The sequence below is a fragment of the Pithys albifrons genome, chromosome 6 (assembly GCF_047495875.1).
Source record: "Pithys albifrons albifrons isolate INPA30051 chromosome 6, PitAlb_v1, whole genome shotgun sequence".
Lineage (NCBI taxonomy): Eukaryota > Metazoa > Chordata > Aves > Passeriformes > Thamnophilidae > Pithys > Pithys albifrons.
In genome coordinates this window covers 27623876-27642302 of record NC_092463.1, presented here as the reverse complement: position 1 = coordinate 27642302, position 18427 = coordinate 27623876, and the positions used below count along the sequence as shown (strand labels likewise).

The following is an 18427-nucleotide window of genomic DNA, read 5'->3' as shown; positions in this document are numbered from 1 at the left end:
TGGTATTTTTTTTTATTCCATGCTTGTCTCCTGTCTGACTTTAATAATTTTAGTTCTTTAATACATAAAAAATGTAAGTAAAATATGCCATGTATTACGGGTATGCACCAAGTCAACTATAATGCAGTATATCTGATATACACTGACTGTCATGCTTGAGTGAATGTTAATAGAATTTATTCTGAAGGTACATGTTAGAGACATCTACAGTTTAACTATTTACTATACCTTTAAGATGAAAAGTGGGGTTGTCACTGCATACTTTAGGTCACACTGATGGCTCAAAACCAAATATACAGACTCAGTACAAATCTGCATACCTGAAACTGAGAATACAGCCAGGATACGGTTCATGCTGCTGTATTCAGCTCACTTTTGACAAAAGCCAAAAAAGTTTCATGTAATTCATTTCACGCTATGATGGGCTGGGTCTCAGCCAAAGAGTGAGATACAAGAATCTGGCAAAAAAAGCAATATAGGGATTCTGTAACCCAGGGACTGATGATGGCACTGTGCAGGAGACACTATTGTCCTATTGTTGTAAAACAGCTGAGAGAGAGAGAGAGGTCAAAATATATATTTTTCCATCCACTTCTCTCCTTAATTGCCTTCACTTCAAATCAAGGGTAAGATAAATTTATAAATTACTTTAAATGATTAATTGTAGATGTATGATATTAGCAGTAAAGTTACATTGCATAATTTTGCATGCTATTATCCTAGTTTAAAAAATATTTCTAATGTATTAAGAGTAAACTATACATTCAACCTGCAAAAGCATTTTCAATACTGCCTTGTGTCACTTTAGCTTATTTAGCGATGCAATAGCCATTCAGAGGGTGGGGCTTTTTTAGTTCAGCACAGTTGCTTCTAATTGCTTGATTCTCTAATTGTGCAAATTGTCAGAAAATGTTAAAAGATGTCTTATGATCAGTGAGCTTATTACTTTTCAATTTTAATCTGCATCATCACCATAAGCATTTTTAACCTATTTGATCTTTAATAAATTTATTGATAAAAATAGGACTTAGTAACCTAATCTTTTACATCTGATCATGACAACTTGTATTTTTAAAATAATTTCAGATATAAGTCTTACGTTTATGAATTTCAGTGTGTTTAATCAGCTTAATTCGGTGTCACTGATTAAAGCTGGTAGGATATCAAACTATAAGTAACTGATCATAATTCTAAAAATCTAGAAAAACTCTGTCTTAAGAAAAAAACCCTGAAGCCCTAATTTGAAGCCCTTTGTTTCTCATTATGTTAAAATCAAAATATACCTCAGGATTAAGTTTTGCCATTAATTTCAGCATTTACAGAAAAATAAAATATAACTATTGCAGTTTTCCTGTTAAATGCAATTTCATGAATAATAAGCAGAGTTTGATAGAGTTTTGTTTAATTTAATAAAAACCTCTGCAGAAACTAACAGCACTAGACATACTGTTTTAATTGGCATGATTACATTTTAATTGGCATGAAAAAAATTAAAGACAAGGATTTGAACTTCTAACAATGGCAAAATAGAGGGATATGGTTTTTAATATTACTTTCATCTAAGGTGAACACTGTGGAATGGAAATACATTAGAATGAAATGTCAGTGGTGCGTACAGTTTAATCTGTGAAATTTTGTCCCCTGTGCTGAATATTACTCTGTCTCAATTGCATATTAAACAACCCTATCAAGGCAGGCATTGGCATCTGCTGTGCTGACACAAATTGTGAATTAAATGAAATTGATGTCCTCTGTCGTATATTTATGAAGACGGACCATTCTCTGAAGTATTCTGTTTATGAAGAATTTATGATTGCAAACTGTTCCAGAACAAAAAAGTGGCAATAAATTCTTTTTTGTGACCCTACCCTCCAAGGGCATTGATTTCACCTCCTGCTGCTACTTTTGTTACAGCATAAAAACAATAGCTAGTGCTGGATTCCACTGAGGGTCTTCAAATTATCAATATTTGCACCATGAAAATAGAAGGGTGTTGCTAAGCAAACACATTTTTCAGTTATGATCTCCTACAGACATTATTTACAGAATGCCACCTAGATTAGTATCTGTTGATCTAATTTTATTTGTGTTTTAAAGCTTATTTTTGGAAGCTAACTTCATTGTTGTAAATTATGTTCCAGTAACTTTCTAAAGTGTGTATTTTCAACAGACAGCCATACTGGTCACCTAAAACTGTATCTTCATGTTGCAACATTTAATTACCACTAATTATCAGTTTAAAAGGTTATTGTATGTGAGAGTCAGTGTATATTCAATATTCGACAATCAGTAACACAGATCTAGTGCTCATAATAAGTGTCGGCCTGACAGCCTCTTATAGGTCAGATAAAATACGTCTTGGCACAGAAGAAGCAGGCAACAGCATATCTCCTCTGTGATGTTAAAGGATTGCCTTTCAAAATACTAAAAAGGAAGGTAACTTTCTCTCCCTGGCCTCTTCAGAATATTCATTATGTTCACAACGTCCACTATCAAAATGTTATTCAGAGGTTCTTTTATTAGAAATACTACTTTGAAAAGCTGTAGTTTCATTAGCAATCAGAGGTGAATGTTTATTCTGGTCCATTATTTTTAAAGTGGATGCTTGACACAGAGAACTGAAATTCGAATTTGGTTGCCTAAATAATTGGCTTGATGTTCAGGAACAGTGAGGATTTCAATTTCTAGCTTATTGGCACCTGAATGAGTTCATTCACTTTTTAAAAACAAACCATTTTGTGAGTTATACAGCCTCAAGGCTACATTTTTGGACAGTTCATACCTCAAAAAATATTCCAGTGTATCTTCAAAAATTTAGACAGTACCTTGGATAGGAGTCTGGTGAACTCAGCACTTGTCATATTTTCCGTTGCTCCCTAGAAACCAGCAACTCTCATGGTCATAAGTGTCCAAAGCCATGGACAAAGTGTGTAGAGTAGCTAGTTTACAAAATTATGTAGCATTTTGTCTCCTCTGTCCTTAATTGCTCTTAATAAACATTGATTTATAATCCTTCTAGCAAAGTCAGTGACCCAGAGAGAACAGCGTAAGTGAGAAACAAGGGCACAAAAAATGAAATTGATTGAAACAAGGAAACAAAGGAAATTGATTGATATTAGTAATAATTATTAAAAACCACATCTCTGGTCATCTAACAGATGGTTCTTGTTGCACATTAACCTGCTTATGTTTTGGTACATAAGACTAATCTTTGTTTTCTTTATCTGCTGCATTAGAAAACCCTAGGAGAGAAGATCCAAGACACAATGGTAGGGCACAGTGGGTTAGGTCCACGTGACCTGCTCTCGCCTGAAAGCGGCAGCCTGGTAAGGCAGCTGGAGGTCAGGATCAAAGAGCTGAAAAGGTGGCTGAGAGATACAGAGCTTTTCATCTTCAATTCCTGTCTGAGACAAGAAAATGAAGGAACAATGAATGCTGAGAAACAACTGCAATATTTTAAGGTAATAAAAAAGCGATCATAGCTTTCTTCTTTTTGGTAGGATAAAATATTTATCTTATACATAACATAATGCAATGCAAGTACATATTTATTAATATATTTTCACCTTAATTGATGTACTATGTGTTTATTCATGTTTGTTTTATTGAATCTTTGCAATAATATTTATTTCTTAAATATTTTGCAAAAGAGCTTTAGAGGGCACTGATTGCACCATGATTGGAAAAGCAATAGTATTCTTTCCTTCTACTTCACTATAAATCACAGAATTGTAGAATGGTTTGGGTTGGGAGAGACCCTAAAGATCATCTAGTTTCAATCTCCCTGACATGGAGAGGAAAAACAAAAACAAACAAAAATCAAACAAACAAACAAAAGCTGAGTTTTGTAACAAAAAGCTTCATTTTCAATTTCACTCCCTACATCAATTAATTAAAGTATTGTGTGATCATCAGTTTCATAGCCTATTTCTCTGCACATATGAGTCAAGAATAGCGTATCTGAGGTAACAATTACAGAGAAGTAAATTTAGCATACATGAGAAAACATTCAAGGTTGTGGTGACTAGATATATGGAAAAAGACATATAGACTATGAGATTCAGATAAATGTAGGCCACATCTTAAGCCTAAGCCTAAGCCTGAAGATTTATGGAAAGGAGGGAAAAGAATTGTAGTGACAATGCTATACTCATGTGAACAAGCTCTTTCAGCTGAAGGCCAGTGTTCAGCTTTGCCACTGACTTAGTGGAGGCTGCAGGCTCCATTCCCCCAAAGTAGTGACACCATTCAGGAAAGAGGGCTATGGAGTTAGCAAGTAGACCTGGTAGAACCATGTCATTTTCTTCTGTTCTGTGTTTCTAAATAAGCCTTCACCTTAGTCATCATTATGGGTCCTTTTACTTTGCAAGTGATATTTGACCAAAGAATAAGAAAGGAATCACAAGTCATTGTGGAGCTTTGAAGGTAAACAGTTTTTCCTCTTCCAGTAGTATACCAGAGTGTGTAAGGCAACAGCACTCTCAAGATGATGGACAATTATCTTAAATAAGCACCTCAAAGAGCTTATTGCCAACACTTCTAAACGTATTTTTTTATACAGGTGTTCAAGAAAACAACAGCAGAAAAATTATCTTCCCAATTAGTCATTCCTTAACTCTTCATTTTACAATCATGATTATTAGTGAGAAGGTTGTGTCAAAATAGATAAAGTTGATTTTCAGGTTCCTAAGCTTGTCCATTTGAACATAATTTTAAATTTTCTTATGATGTCAATACTATTTTTTTAATAATTTTCAGTCTACTGCTAATGGGGAAAAAATCATTATGATTCTGTTTTATCTATCAACAAGCTTCGAAGCTAGTGGTTATAAAGGACTGTTGATAGACCTGCAGAACTTCACAGCAATAGATGCATTTTGTCTGTAGGAAAGGCTGGATCTTTTTATTTCTGTAGAAAGTTGTGGCATTTATTTAAATGCAGAATTATGAATTTAAAAATCTAATTTCAGGAAAGCTTTTTTAAAACATACATTCTTATATATAGATTTCTAAGACATGCAAACATACATGTATATATCTATATACATATATATACACATACACAAAAATAACATACCAATGTTACTTATGTATTTTGACTGTGCACGTCTCTCAAATAAAAACTTTTAATACATATATGATGTGATGTCACACAAGAGCTCTAGAGATGTTAAACAGGATAGTACCACCCATCACCATGTAACCAGAGTATTTTAATACTCAGTTGATTATCTATTAATTACAAAAATAATACATTAATTATTTTCAAAATGGTAGCCATTAGAGTATAAAAAATAATTACCTATCAAATATGGTGAAAGCACCTCACTTTGGCATTTGTATTAAATGATCTTTGTCTCATTAAATCTGAAATCCACTATAAGTAAGTTTTCCATTCTTCACTGATCTCCCGGGGAAGTGTATAAAGGAGAAAATGGATATAATTAACAATACTGCAGTGTATAATACATATATTTAAGAAAGAACATTTAGAACGTTTTGAAAAACATTATCTATGCCACTAGTGGAAAACCTGCTGGGGTTTAGTTTTACTTACTCTCCACTTAACTTAAGAGTTTAACCTTATTACTGCCTTTACCGTAGTAAGTGAATCATTGTTTCTTAATGGAAATTTATTGTGCTGCACTATTCCCATTATACACACAGTCTCTGTACATAGAGAAACATTTTTAATAAAATAAACTCAACAACACCATTGATTTTCATTCCATAATGTTATGCTTTAAATTACACTTATGCCTTAGGAAAAACAGTTATTCAATTTTTTGGTGTTTTTCTTTCATTTTACAATTGGAGGATAAATTGAATGTGTAGTTCACATGCAGTTGGGACCCATGATGAGTGGAGAGAAGTGGTTCTTAAATTCACAAGTAGGAAATTATTTTGACTTCTTGATTTTCTATTGTAAAAAATCATCCCTTATTAATTTAGGTGTTCTTTTTATTAAAGAGTTTACTACTGTATTACTTTCCTTTTGGAATACTCCTGTTTAATAACAATATTTAGCATTTCTATAGTACTATCCATTCACGAGCTGTACATGCTGTATAAACATTACTTAACTAAGCCCCACTAAACCTTCAGGGTAGGTGTTATTATCATGGCCTTTTTAGAAATGAGGGAAATAAAATACATGGATGTTGAATGACATTTCCAGGTGTTCACAGAATGTCAATGGCTGTGTTAGGGTAGAACCTAGCTACAGTGACCCTACTCATTGGAACAAACTACAGGGCAGCCCTTCTTTTCTTTCTCTAGATTACTTCTCAATACATTCCATATTCTTCTATGATCAAAAGAGGTTGATTCCTTGCATTTACTGCTGTGTCTTGCTTTTATTCAAAGTTTAAATCCTGCTCAGTATGTATGGCTGATTCCTCTGCCCTCCCTGATTATTAGCATATTTAAATACTAGAATTACTGAAATATTATTAGTTAAGGTCATTACTCAGCTTATGTAAGGTCCAGTGTTTCTTTGTTTTGTGGCATCTATGTGATATACTTTGGTCAGCCCAGAGTTCTTTGTTACAACACAACATGCAGCAGGGCTGCGGAGCCATTTTGTTACTCATTCTACCAGCTTTCAGTGGTCTTGGCAGCCTCAAACATTTTCACATTTAGTTATGAAGAAGAGACACAAACTCTGCTGCTGTCCTTAGTGGCACTTGCTGGTCATTCCACAGCAACATTAAGTGAGTTTCCAAGTGCAGCAATAGAAGGGGGGGAAAGTGAACACAAGTTGCTCAGCTGTAAAGGGAGAGGCCAGGGTACCTTACTCCTATTTTTTTTCTGTTGTAATAGAAACCCCCCTTGAATATGGACTAAGAAAACAAAGAAATTTACTTCAAATTCATGGCAACTTCATAGCTACAAAGATATATTTATTTTATTAATTCATGCTCTTTTATTTCTCTTCTGTCATTTAAATCTCTTGAGTCTGTTTTCTAGCTTTACATAGAAAACAATGAGGGCCAGAACCAGAATCTTACTTTTTAAATAAAATACAAGATTCTCAGGTAAACCCATAGTTCTAGCAGCTGAAAGACTGGATATCATAAGACTAATAATTGGCACAACTGATTTCCTAACACAACAATGTATGGAAATTTTGTGGGTCAGGAGCAATTTGGAGCAGCAAACAGTGAGTAAGGTCTAGCCATAAATTTATGTGCCTGTTGGCTTGTCAGTAGAAGAGTTTTGCCACATTTGCTTTTATGTGTCCAGTGCTTCAAAAAGCATGCTTTTTTCTCTGTAAAGTGCCCTCCAAAAGACAGCAAGGGAGCCTAAATGATTAGTCATATATTTCTGTCACTTGCAATAAAACTTAAGACTTTAAGTGTTCTATACAGAGAAATGATCCGTCAGCCTCAAAAAATTGTTATGGATTTGGCTCACAGACCAGCTACTCAAAAAGAAACTTAGGCATTTCAGTATCTGTCTTTCTCAGACTCCCTCTCAATCATGTATAACTGTGAAAGCCTCTAATGCTTTCAGTAGTAAGATCTGTACAGGATCCTGTTCTCTTTCCTCTCCAAACGTGGGGGTGGAACAGAATTTTCCTGTTCAGAACAGGATTTTAGCAGAGATTTTCTGCTAAATGGTGTTTGGCAAAAATAATGTTGCATTTCATGTAATTTTCTCATCCAGTTTTATTTGAAGCAATAAGCAACATGCTATATGTAGTCCTACCTGTCTCCTCAATCTTTATTTGGGTCTTTAACAAAGAGATTCCTCGTTTTCAGCAGTACTGGATACTTGTGGTTTTCATTGACTTTAGTCAATGTATTAGTTAAAGAAATCAGACTACTTTTTCATAAAAAAATGTTGATTTCTTTCTCATTTAAAATTTCCAAAAGTCAATGATATATTGAATTCCACATTTCTGCTTGCTTTGTAATCAGCGTGAATTATCTGATACTTATAAGTTTCTGTGTGGTCCCATGGTGTAAAGGAGAGCACTCTGGACTCTGAATCCCAAGGACCTGAGTTCGAGTCTCGGTGGGACTGTCCCCTGGCAGTTCAATGCCTCCCTGCCATCTGATCCCATCAGATCTTGGATGCTAAGCAGGGTCAGCCCCAGTTGGTACCGGGTGCTGTGACAGTCCTGAGGACTTCCCTGTCACTGTCCAACCTCGCTCGGCCTTGGCAAATGGACTTTAGGACTTAAACGGTGGGGCCAGTTCTGTGCATGCTGTGCCTCACCTAAAGCTTCCACTATACAGGCTTGAAGGGCACACCCACGTGGGGAGAGCCCTTCCCAAATCTTCGTTTGTGAAGTATGGCCGTACATACATACATACATAACTATTTCTAATGACTAGACCCATTCAGAAGTTGTTTTCATCTTCCACTAAATTTATGACTTCAGCATAGCAGATGATGTAGTATCATTTAAAAAAATTATTTCTCAGCAGCATCTCTTATTTCTCTAATGTCTAAAGCAACTGAACTTTCTGATTTAAAAAATGTAGGTTCCATTGGTAATTAATGGCCAATCAATTAATCAATACATCTTATGATGCTTTTTATTTTAACTGAAAAGTGTGCTTTCTATGTCTTACAAAAAAAATCAATTAAACCTACTTCTATGAAATAAAACACATGTGAGTCTGGGAGCATGCAAGATTATGGCCAAAATGAAATAAAAGTGTTGAGTAAAGGTTCGGAGACTCAGAAATTGGAGGCAAATGCTGGTTATTCCTACAGGTGCCAGGAATGGTTTTCACTATTACAGTTTTTGGAATGATGTTCCTGGCAGAGCTGCAATCAAAGAATTACAAAATTTCAATATGCATGTAACAAAAGTATGCAAAACAGTTTCCCACAGAAAGTCCAAAAGAAGTCGAGCTGGATTTAATCCTTTTTATACTTCTAAGATGATAAAAAAAAAGTTATAATAGTTTTAATAAATTTCTAGAATAACAAGTGAAAAACAGCCCTAAATCTTTTCACAGATGAAGGATTGTTTACTCAAATTTTGTTCGGATTAAATTTTAGCAAACAGAAGGGCATACAGTATTAAATCTTATAAAACCAAGTAGGATTCCAAAGTCCAATGTAGCCTGATGCCTCTTACAGAGTTTTGAAGCAAATTCAGACTGAATTTTCATGACCCACCATCCCAAAGTAGCACTTCTGTGGACCACTGAAATGGTATATTTTTTGGCCCTAATACATGGTTTTATAACTCTAATTTGATTTTAATATACTAAAATGCCAATGCAAAATAATACATATATATACACACCTATACTTACACACAGAGTACTTAGATGCTTAATATGCTCAAATGTATCTCAGATTTTGATTTAATATACCCATTATTTACTGAAAAAAAAGTTCAGTTTGTGTTTCAATAAGCTCTCCCTATTTAAGGCATTATTGATATGACTTGTAGTTCCCACGTAGGACTAAATAGCTCATGTGAGATAACAGCTTTCATTCCATCATCCCATTTGGGCTGAGAATCCTGACCCATGTATTCTCTGAGTTTTTTAGATTACTTCTTGATTCATCAAAACATCAAAATTAATCATAAACACTATCTGGTTGTATAAACTCATTTTGCCTCACAATTGCTTTCTTTGCTGGGGGAACTAAAGGGACACTGAAGACCTCTGGAATAAGACTGGCATGTGGGATGGAGGTTTCTACAGTAAAAGTGAGAACTGAGTTCAGCAGAGCTCAGATACAATACACTGAAAACTTTGGCTGAGAAGAGAATAAGCTAGTGGCTATTTTTAGGCTACTAAGTAATATTTTGCTTACTTCCTAGCTCCATTTTATGTATTGTCCCCTTATTTCTGGTAGACCAAGATGATTACCCAAGAAACAGCATAGGTAGAAGCACATTAAAACAGAATAGCTACAGTGCAGAGATCTATGAGTTTCTTCTCTAGTGATTGAGGGGAAGAAAAACACTTTTGGGATGCTGTTAATCTGTCCTGTTTCAGGCATCTAAAAACAAAAATCAAAATTTAGGCTACAGAGATGTGCCATACCTCAGAATACCTGCTTCTAAATGACTGGCTGAGAGTCATTTCTCCGTTAGCTCAGATGAATCCCACTCAAGCAATCATCATGAAGACTAGATGTACTTGAGGAAGAGATAACTGCAATTCTGGCTCAGAATGATTTATTGATAATATCTATGAGGTTATCCTACACTAATTACGAGTTTATCTTTTTTCCATAAGAGTTAAGCCCAAATTTCTCTCTCATTCCTCCTGAAAGTTCAACATGGTGGGCATTTGAACTAGCACCATCTTGTTAACTGGAGCTGGGGAGGAGGCCACTGAGCCTTTGTCCCTGTCTTTCTTATTGTAGTGGGATGGTCTAGGTTTAATTCTCATGTCATGGGTAAGCTTGAAAGACTTGAGGTGAAGTTGAGTACCACAGAAGACACTCTGTCTTACAGAGAAAGCTGTCCCAATCTGACCATTGCAAAGTAAAATTTGCAATTTCATAGTGACAAATGGCTTACAGTTCCAAGACTTTCATGTTAATGACATCTACAGACATGGCTTCTTGAAGACTCAGATCTGTAGAAGTGAAAAATAGCTGAGTTGGCTTTTTTTGAGAGAACAGTCTCAGTTTCATCACTTATTATTTTCATTATCATTGAAGACTAATTGGTTTTCTTCTTTTGATTCACCAGAATGATTCCTTGAAAATGTGACTGCTTATTGTTCTGCTATAGCCTTGAAGACCTATTTATTGCAAACCCAAAATCATTCTCTTCTCTTACTATCAGCCTGGAAAAGGAAAATAAGAAAGCAAACTTGACAAAAGAAAAAGAGAAAGAAATATTTCCCCTAAAAATAAGCCAAGATTGGCTGGCACAAATTTACAGAGAGAGTTGATACTTCGGTTGGCCTCAAAGCTTTATTTCCTTTGTTACTGATAACATGTAAAAAAATGAGTACAGCATGGACTGGAAATATAAGAAAGTTAACAGAAATTCACTGAACTGTCTCCATTAAGGTTCACTTTGTACTACTGCATGTCATTAGACGATTTATTTGATTGTCTATAACTGCCCCTTTGGAGCCATACCACCGCATTTTCAGGTGCAAATCTCTCCAATATTAGTGGATTATTGATTGAACAGTGTTCTCTGGAGCCATTAAATCCTACTAAGGAGGTTTTTCTTTAATTGGCGGATCATTGACCCAGCAGGCTGTTGCCTAATTTTGGTTTTATACTGGATAGGTTTCCCAAGTTTCATCTTTGCATGTAAGTTAATAGATCATAGTCCCAATAGGGAGTATTATTATAGATTGTATTAGTACCTTTACTTACACTAAAAATAATTTCATAGTACCAGGAACCCTATTGATTTTAGTAAAATTATGTTCAGAGTAAAGTGTAAGTATGAGTAAGAACGTAAGTGTAAAAGAACAGGCCTTCAGTATACATTCTGAAATGTTTATTGCAATCCTTATCAGGTATAATATATATCACAAGTATGAGATGTCAGAGGAATGGGATTTGTAGACTACCACGGTATTGCTAGATACAGCAGAACATCTTAGATAATGCTTGCTGCATAAAGTCAATGGGGAAAGGAAACAAATCGTGTGGATTCCTGTGCTTTGAAGGATGACACCCTTACTGGTCTCTTAGGAGAGTGTTGCATTTCCTCACCTCAGAATAAAACTGGAGGCCTGGCCTAACTGGTGGATTGTCTGTGCATTTTACTGATAGCTGATTATGCAAGGTCATTCTTAGTGAACCAACTCTCCCTTTATCACACTCATGCTTATTTTTGTGTTTTAGACACAATAAGAGGAATGTCATTTTGTTCTCTAGTCTAAATGTTATGAAGGAAAGAATGCCATTTTGGTGACCTCTTTGATTTCATCCTGCTTAGTCTTTTTACCCCAATCCTGTTGTTGAAGCAAGTGGAAGAAGGCAGTTGAAGGTGCAATACTATGAGTAACTCTGAGTCTCTAAGAACATCATAGACAGTCAACTCATCCCGACATTTGGCTTTTGACAATCCTTAGCTATTTGACTGCCATTCGCAGTTCATCTTGATTACATCACATGTTTCTGTTCTCCTTTCTAATTCAAGCCTTCTCACAGCCCTGAAACCAAACTGTGTATGACAAAGTCATATCTGTCTAGTTTGCACAAGAGGTAAGTTAATACTAATTTAAAATTTAACATATTGATGGAATCTTAGAATCATTGAGGTTGGAAAAGACCTCCAAGATCATTGAGTCCAACCTTTTGCCAAACACCAGCTTGTCAACTAAATTAGCACTGAGTAGCTTTCAGGTAGTTGTAAAGAGTAATAATATCTCCACTGCGCATCCTTTTCTCCAGGCTAAACAATCCCAGCTCCTTCAGCCACTCCTCATATGACTTTACTTTCCAGACTCTTCACCAGCTTTGTTGTCCTTCTCTGGACATGCTCCAGCACCTCAGTGCCTTTCTTGAAGTGAGGGGACTAGAACTGGACATAACACTCAAGGTGCGATGTCACCACTGCTGAGTACAGAGGGACAATCACTGCTCTAGTCAATTTGATCACTTGCCTAAAACTCGTTTACTTAGATACTGAGATAGGCTACCCAACATCTGGTATGGGTGAACCTACCTCATCGCAGTCTTGCCAGGCTGTGCTTGATTCTGCAGCAAGTAGCTTCTCTTGTTGGGGACTTCTAGTTTTGTCTTGAGCTGAAACAAAAAAAAAGCATGTCTGTGTGTAAATTTATGCTTAAGATATGGCAAAAGAATCAACAAAACATTTTTATATTTTAGTGATACATCCATTCTGAGGATGCATTGCTTTTTGGATGAAGAACACCATTTGTAGAAAAGCCTGTTTGTTGTCATTGTGTATATACAGATGCACATAAAGGCATCACAATATATTTTCCTCTGTTTACCCTGGCACAGCTCAAGCTGTACATTTTTGCATCCAGGCTAAGTTTACTTCACTGATACAAGAAAATAGACAAAGGAAATATCTTTTTCCTTGCTCATTACAAGTGTTTATTTTCCTCTTCCTGTCCTGAAGTCTCCAAAAGATTAGTCTAATTTATTTTATGTTTGCTGCTTTCCTATAAAAAAAGTAATACAATGCACTCCAGGATTTTTTTCTGTAATTCAGAATAGAGTAAATTCTCACTACGTTTTGGAGTATACCAGGCTAATTTCACAGGGACAGCAAAATGTGTCTACCACCTGTGAAGGAAGTAGATTAAGAAAGGGAGTAAGTACAATATTAACATCTGAACCACAGCTTGAGAGCTACAGGTATTGATGTGCACCCATGAAAGGAAGGAAGTTTGTGTTTAAAGACTTACATAGCTCTGAGGTAGGAGACAAAGTTTTAACTGTTCATTAAAAGTGGCTGAAACTCTGATACCTAAGATTTTTGGGTGATTGGAGGGAGTTTTTTGGCATCTAGTGATGTATCTATGTTGATAGTCATGTCATACTATCCATGTATAGCATGTGATCTATGTTGAGAAACATTTTTATTTCTTTTATGCTGTAATTCTAAGTGAATTCCAATGACTAGGAGTGAAGTTGAGCCTAAGTTATTCCTTACTTGATTTAAAAAAAAATCCCACCTGTACCTGAAGTAGTTTAATCTCTTGAATTTCCACACATTTTATTTCAAACTCTACCCACTGTGATTAAGCAAAAATTTCAAGTTTTGTAATGTCCAGTACATGGAAGCAAGTTTTTGAGTAACTTGATTCAGGATTTGTTACTAAAGCAAAACTCAGCACTGATATTTTTAATACCTGTCTGATGCTTCTTCTACTTTTATCTTCACATTTTCTGGGGTCAAAAAAGAAACCCAAGCAAATTGTGGCACTTCCTGCAGTATTTCTACTTCGTGTCTTTTTCATTGGAATGAGAATTTCTCAAATTAGATGAGAAGACAGGAACCAAAGGCGTTTATAAACACAAATAGTACTAGACTAGAAAAATGGATCCTCCTGCCATCCCCTCTGGCTCTTCTATCTTGGTTTATCTCCTGGAACAAAGTTAACCCCAACTTTGAAGTGTGCAGTACATAGCTTTAAAATATTTCAGTGTCAAAGTGAATGTAATTAATTCCCTGAATGAAACACAAGAAAAATAAGGCTCCGAAAAGCTATGTTGTATCTCAGTAGGGAAGATTCATTTTCATTCAACACCATTTTTCTTTTATTTTTAAAAGTTAACTTCCTATAATTGCACACTAGTTTAGAGTTAAGATAGGCACATCTTAACAATAATGGGCACTTTTTTAACAGATTATTGCCAAAAGTGCATTCTTTATTCCAGGGAGACACTGTAATAGATACCAGCGCTTTTGTAATGATACAAGCAATCTGTAAGCTATTATAGTTTCTTTTATAGTAACTTAATCTTCATATTGTTTTATACGTCTGGAATTTTAATAGTGTTTTTAATTTATGAAGAGGAGTATATTACATATTACTAGTTACATGGGAGTATGAGCTAAATAACAGACCATTGAATGGTATTGTTGCAAACAAATATTTTGAAATACTTAAATGAGCATACAGAACAGAACAAAGAAGTTAAAGACCATCATATCAATATAGTAGTAGCTTTTATGGAATGAGTCCAGAAGCATCTATTCGGAATTGTTACTGGTTAATGCATATAGTGTACTCCTAGGAAAAAAATGAGAAAGAACACAAGTACTTTTAGAATGCTGTTTAAAAGTAAATATTTTGTTTAAAATAAGCATATATATCTAATTATCTCATGCATTTCCATTATTTATTTCCAAGAAACTCAAATCCCCATGTAATTTTTTAACGCTAATGAGATCAATGAGTTAATATAAGTACCTTATTATATGTAGAATGCAAACCCCTATGTCCATTCTTGAAGCCAGTGCAGAAATGAAGTATTTTTATCTCTTAGTTCATTGCCATTTGCAAAACCAGATGCAGTTCTCTTATAAGAGAAATATCATAACCCTTTGCTAAGTTGTGATTTACAGGGAGATATGATCAGCGTAGCAATTGAGTGGTTGTAATACTATAAGAAGTAGGGGTTTTAAATTAAGAGAACTAGCTCACTGTTTTGAAAGAAGTAATATTCTACTTTAAGCTGTCATTCTGTATTTCTGACTTGCAATTAAATGATATTTCTAAAATGTCAGTCCCAGATTCTGTTGTGACCATCATCGTAATAAAATATGACAGGAAAGATATTATATCAATACTTTTTCCATAATTAGTATTAAAGATCTCTCAAGGGTTAAGTACAAAGGTTTTTACTGAATGGTCTGCAAGCTTTGTGCCTTTAAAATCTTTTCGTATAGCCAAGACTGGTGACAACTAGGAGATAGATCTATGAACAAACCCGTTTGGAGAGAATGGTTTTGTGGTGTGTGATGTATGTTACGCAAATGAGCTTATTAGGACTCTCATCTATTTTATTATTGGTGCCCAATTTAATAGAGGCATTTAAAAAACAATATTTCTGCCTGACTCCTTGAAATGAAGAAGATACATTGATATAATTGAGAGCAAATGATTGCATGTTGTGCCATTTAATCATGTCATTTTTCAATTGCTGTTTTTTGCACTTCACTGCATACTTATAGAATATTTAGCTTCAATATAGATTAAGTCCCACAGTATGCAACCGAGTAGAGTTCCCATATTAGGTGACATATTCTTTTAACCTTGAAATCAGCAAAAGCACACGGGTTTGGCAGTATTTTTCTATGCAATGACAAGTAATCATTCATTTTCTGTCTTTGTCATCTAGCTTTTTTATTTTAAGGAATTATTTTCTTATTAATGTTTTCTGAGGAATTATTGGCTTTCTCTTTCATTCAGAAACAGAAATTTTTCTTTTCGCTATCTGTCCTGTAAGAATTGAATTTGAAATGCAGGGATGCATCACCCTGGCAAGAGAAGTTCCAACAGGCATTGCCATTTCACAGAAAACACTGAAAACTACATTTTACCCAACCTTTGCAAGAATTGTTTCCAGTTTTCCTTTATTGTTGTATTAATTCTGTTAGCGATGATACTTAAAAGTTTTGCATTATTGATTTTGAAAACTGAACTGCTGCACTAGCCAAAAATCAGGCATAAAAGGACAAACAAATTTTAAGAGTTGTAGTTTAATTGGTGCGCTCGGAAGGTGCTTCTATTCTCAGATTTTGCTTCAATTTCTCTGTAAGGTTGTTGTACAAAATAACATTTGTTCCATCTTCCATCAAGGAACAACTGATGCAATCAGAAGTGTATCATTCCCTCCCTAACATACCCACATCCTACAACAAGGAGAAAGAGTAAACCCTTAGTAGACTGGGGTTAGACAGGAGCTTCTTCTTAGATCTGGTCATTCCACATTTATCTGCAGTTGAGCTTCTTTTGTGACCTAAAACCAGCCAGTATTGCCAATGAGTACACAGAAACAAAAGGTAAGCCCAGAAATAGCGCTTGTCTCAGTATACCTTGGCATTTCTTCTGGACCTGAAAGCACAAAGAAAATCCATTTGTGTAAGTTAACATTTGTCATCATCCAGCTCTTTTCAAAGCTTCAGGCATCTCTGCATAGATGAACTGCATCAGGCGTAGAGGGAGGGGATTGTCCCGCTCTGCTCTGCACTGGGGTGGCCTCAGCTTGAGTATTGTGTGCAGTTTTGGACACTGCAATATAAGAAAGATATTGAGCTCTTAGAAATCATCCAGAGAAGGGCAATGGAGATAGTGAAGGGCCCTGAGGGGAAGCCATATGAGGAGCAGCTGAGGTCACTTGATGTGTTCAGCCTGGAGAAGAAGAGACTGAGAGGAGACTTCATTGCAGTTAAAACTGGCTCATGAGGGGAAGAGGAAGGGCAGGCACTTCTCTCTTCTCTGTGGTGACCAGTGACAGGACCCAAGGGAATGGCCTTAGTTTGTGTCAGGAGAGATTTAGGTTGGATATTAGATGAGGTTCTTCACCCAGAGGGTGGTTGGGTACTGCAACAGGCTCCCAGGGCAGTGGTCACAGCACAAAGCCTGCCAGAGTTAAGAAGCATTTGGATGCTACTCTCAGGCACATGGCATGACTCTTGGGGATGGTCCTGTGCAGGACCATCCGTTGGACTTAATAATGCAACTTATCTTCCATGTTGTTTGAGGAAACTATCTTCCCATAAAATCTCCTTCAGCTGTGCAGTGCAAGAAGTGCAGCACAGCTCAGGCACTGATACATTGTAGGAAGGCTGAGGAATAGAGGCAGATTGGGGCAAGAGGGACTCTAATATTCCTCATCTTTGCACCTTTTTGTGCCTCTCATGTGCTCTGGCATTGCCTAAAGCTGCAGACATGTTTCTGGTCATATACCATTCACTTAGGAGTCAGGCAGCTATGCCAAGCACCTTCTGTTCAGATTATGGCCACTTCCATTGCCATAGATAGTGCCATTAGCTTATGGCTTGGAAAGCACATTTGATGTCATTTGACCCAACAGGGACTTTTCCAGATGATTTAAGGCATAGTATTAACAAGCTGTGAAAGTAGTTTCAGCCAGCCCTTTTTAGCTATGCGGGTGATAACTTCAAAGCACTGGAAATAGGAGTAGGCAGAGGGAAGAAAAATCTTCCAAGATTCTAGCAGCATGCATGGGAATCCTCAGTATGGGAAGCTATGACCATAATAACATTATAACAACTAACACCTCAATGTTATCAGGGTGTCTGTTGCGAAGCAAATGACTCAGACGACACAGTCAAGTTCATATGCAGTATCTGCACTCACTGTGTATACTCTTAGCCTGCAGAGAAAAAGTCAAATATATTCATTTAAGTCTCACTGCAAATGGTTTAAGTGTATATGTTTCTCCCACATTTGCAAAGATTTGGATTGTGGTTACATTTACTGCAGCTCAGTGGACACATGATAGTATGAGGAGACACGATCAAAAGTGTCTGATCTCCTAATCTATATTTCAGCAAATTTTTTCACACACAGCAAACTGAGTAAGCCTAAGTAAGAAAATCATTACCTGATTTTCTGGACCTTCAAGTACCCATTAGCTTACTGTAGCAGCTGTGGACCATCAAGCCCAAGGCTCTGTAGAGATACTCACCCACTTTAAAAAAAATTCTTTTAATCAATCATGAACTATATCTTCTATATTGAAAATGCAGAAGGTACCTTACAAATAATTAAAGTAACTGTAGTCCTTTGTATGTGCAATTGCCATATTGGCAGCTCTTTACACAAGCATGCCATTTTAACAACAGCAAAACACAGATGGATATACAGCACTGTGATATATCATGTCGTAGGATATAGGCAATTATTGTGTCCCTTTAGGACACTGAACACAAGACCCTAATACTGCTTAGATTCATTATTGCCACCGCTATTATATAGAGCTTAAAGATATCTTTACACGATTAAGTTCTCTGGCTTTT

General features: G+C 35.9%; 1 protein-coding gene across 3 annotated transcripts in view; it reads left to right on the top strand.

The window, feature by feature from the left end:
- AKAP6 (A-kinase anchoring protein 6) overlaps positions 1 to 18427 on the top strand; it is a 301632-nt gene that overhangs the window by 250514 nt on the left and 32691 nt on the right. For all 3 annotated transcript variants that reach the window (XM_071557960.1, XM_071557958.1, XM_071557959.1), the window contains exon 12: positions 3237 to 3461. In XM_071557960.1, coding sequence (XP_071414061.1) covers positions 3237 to 3461 — 225 coding nt within the window. The remainder of the gene's footprint in view (positions 1 to 3236; positions 3462 to 18427) is intronic.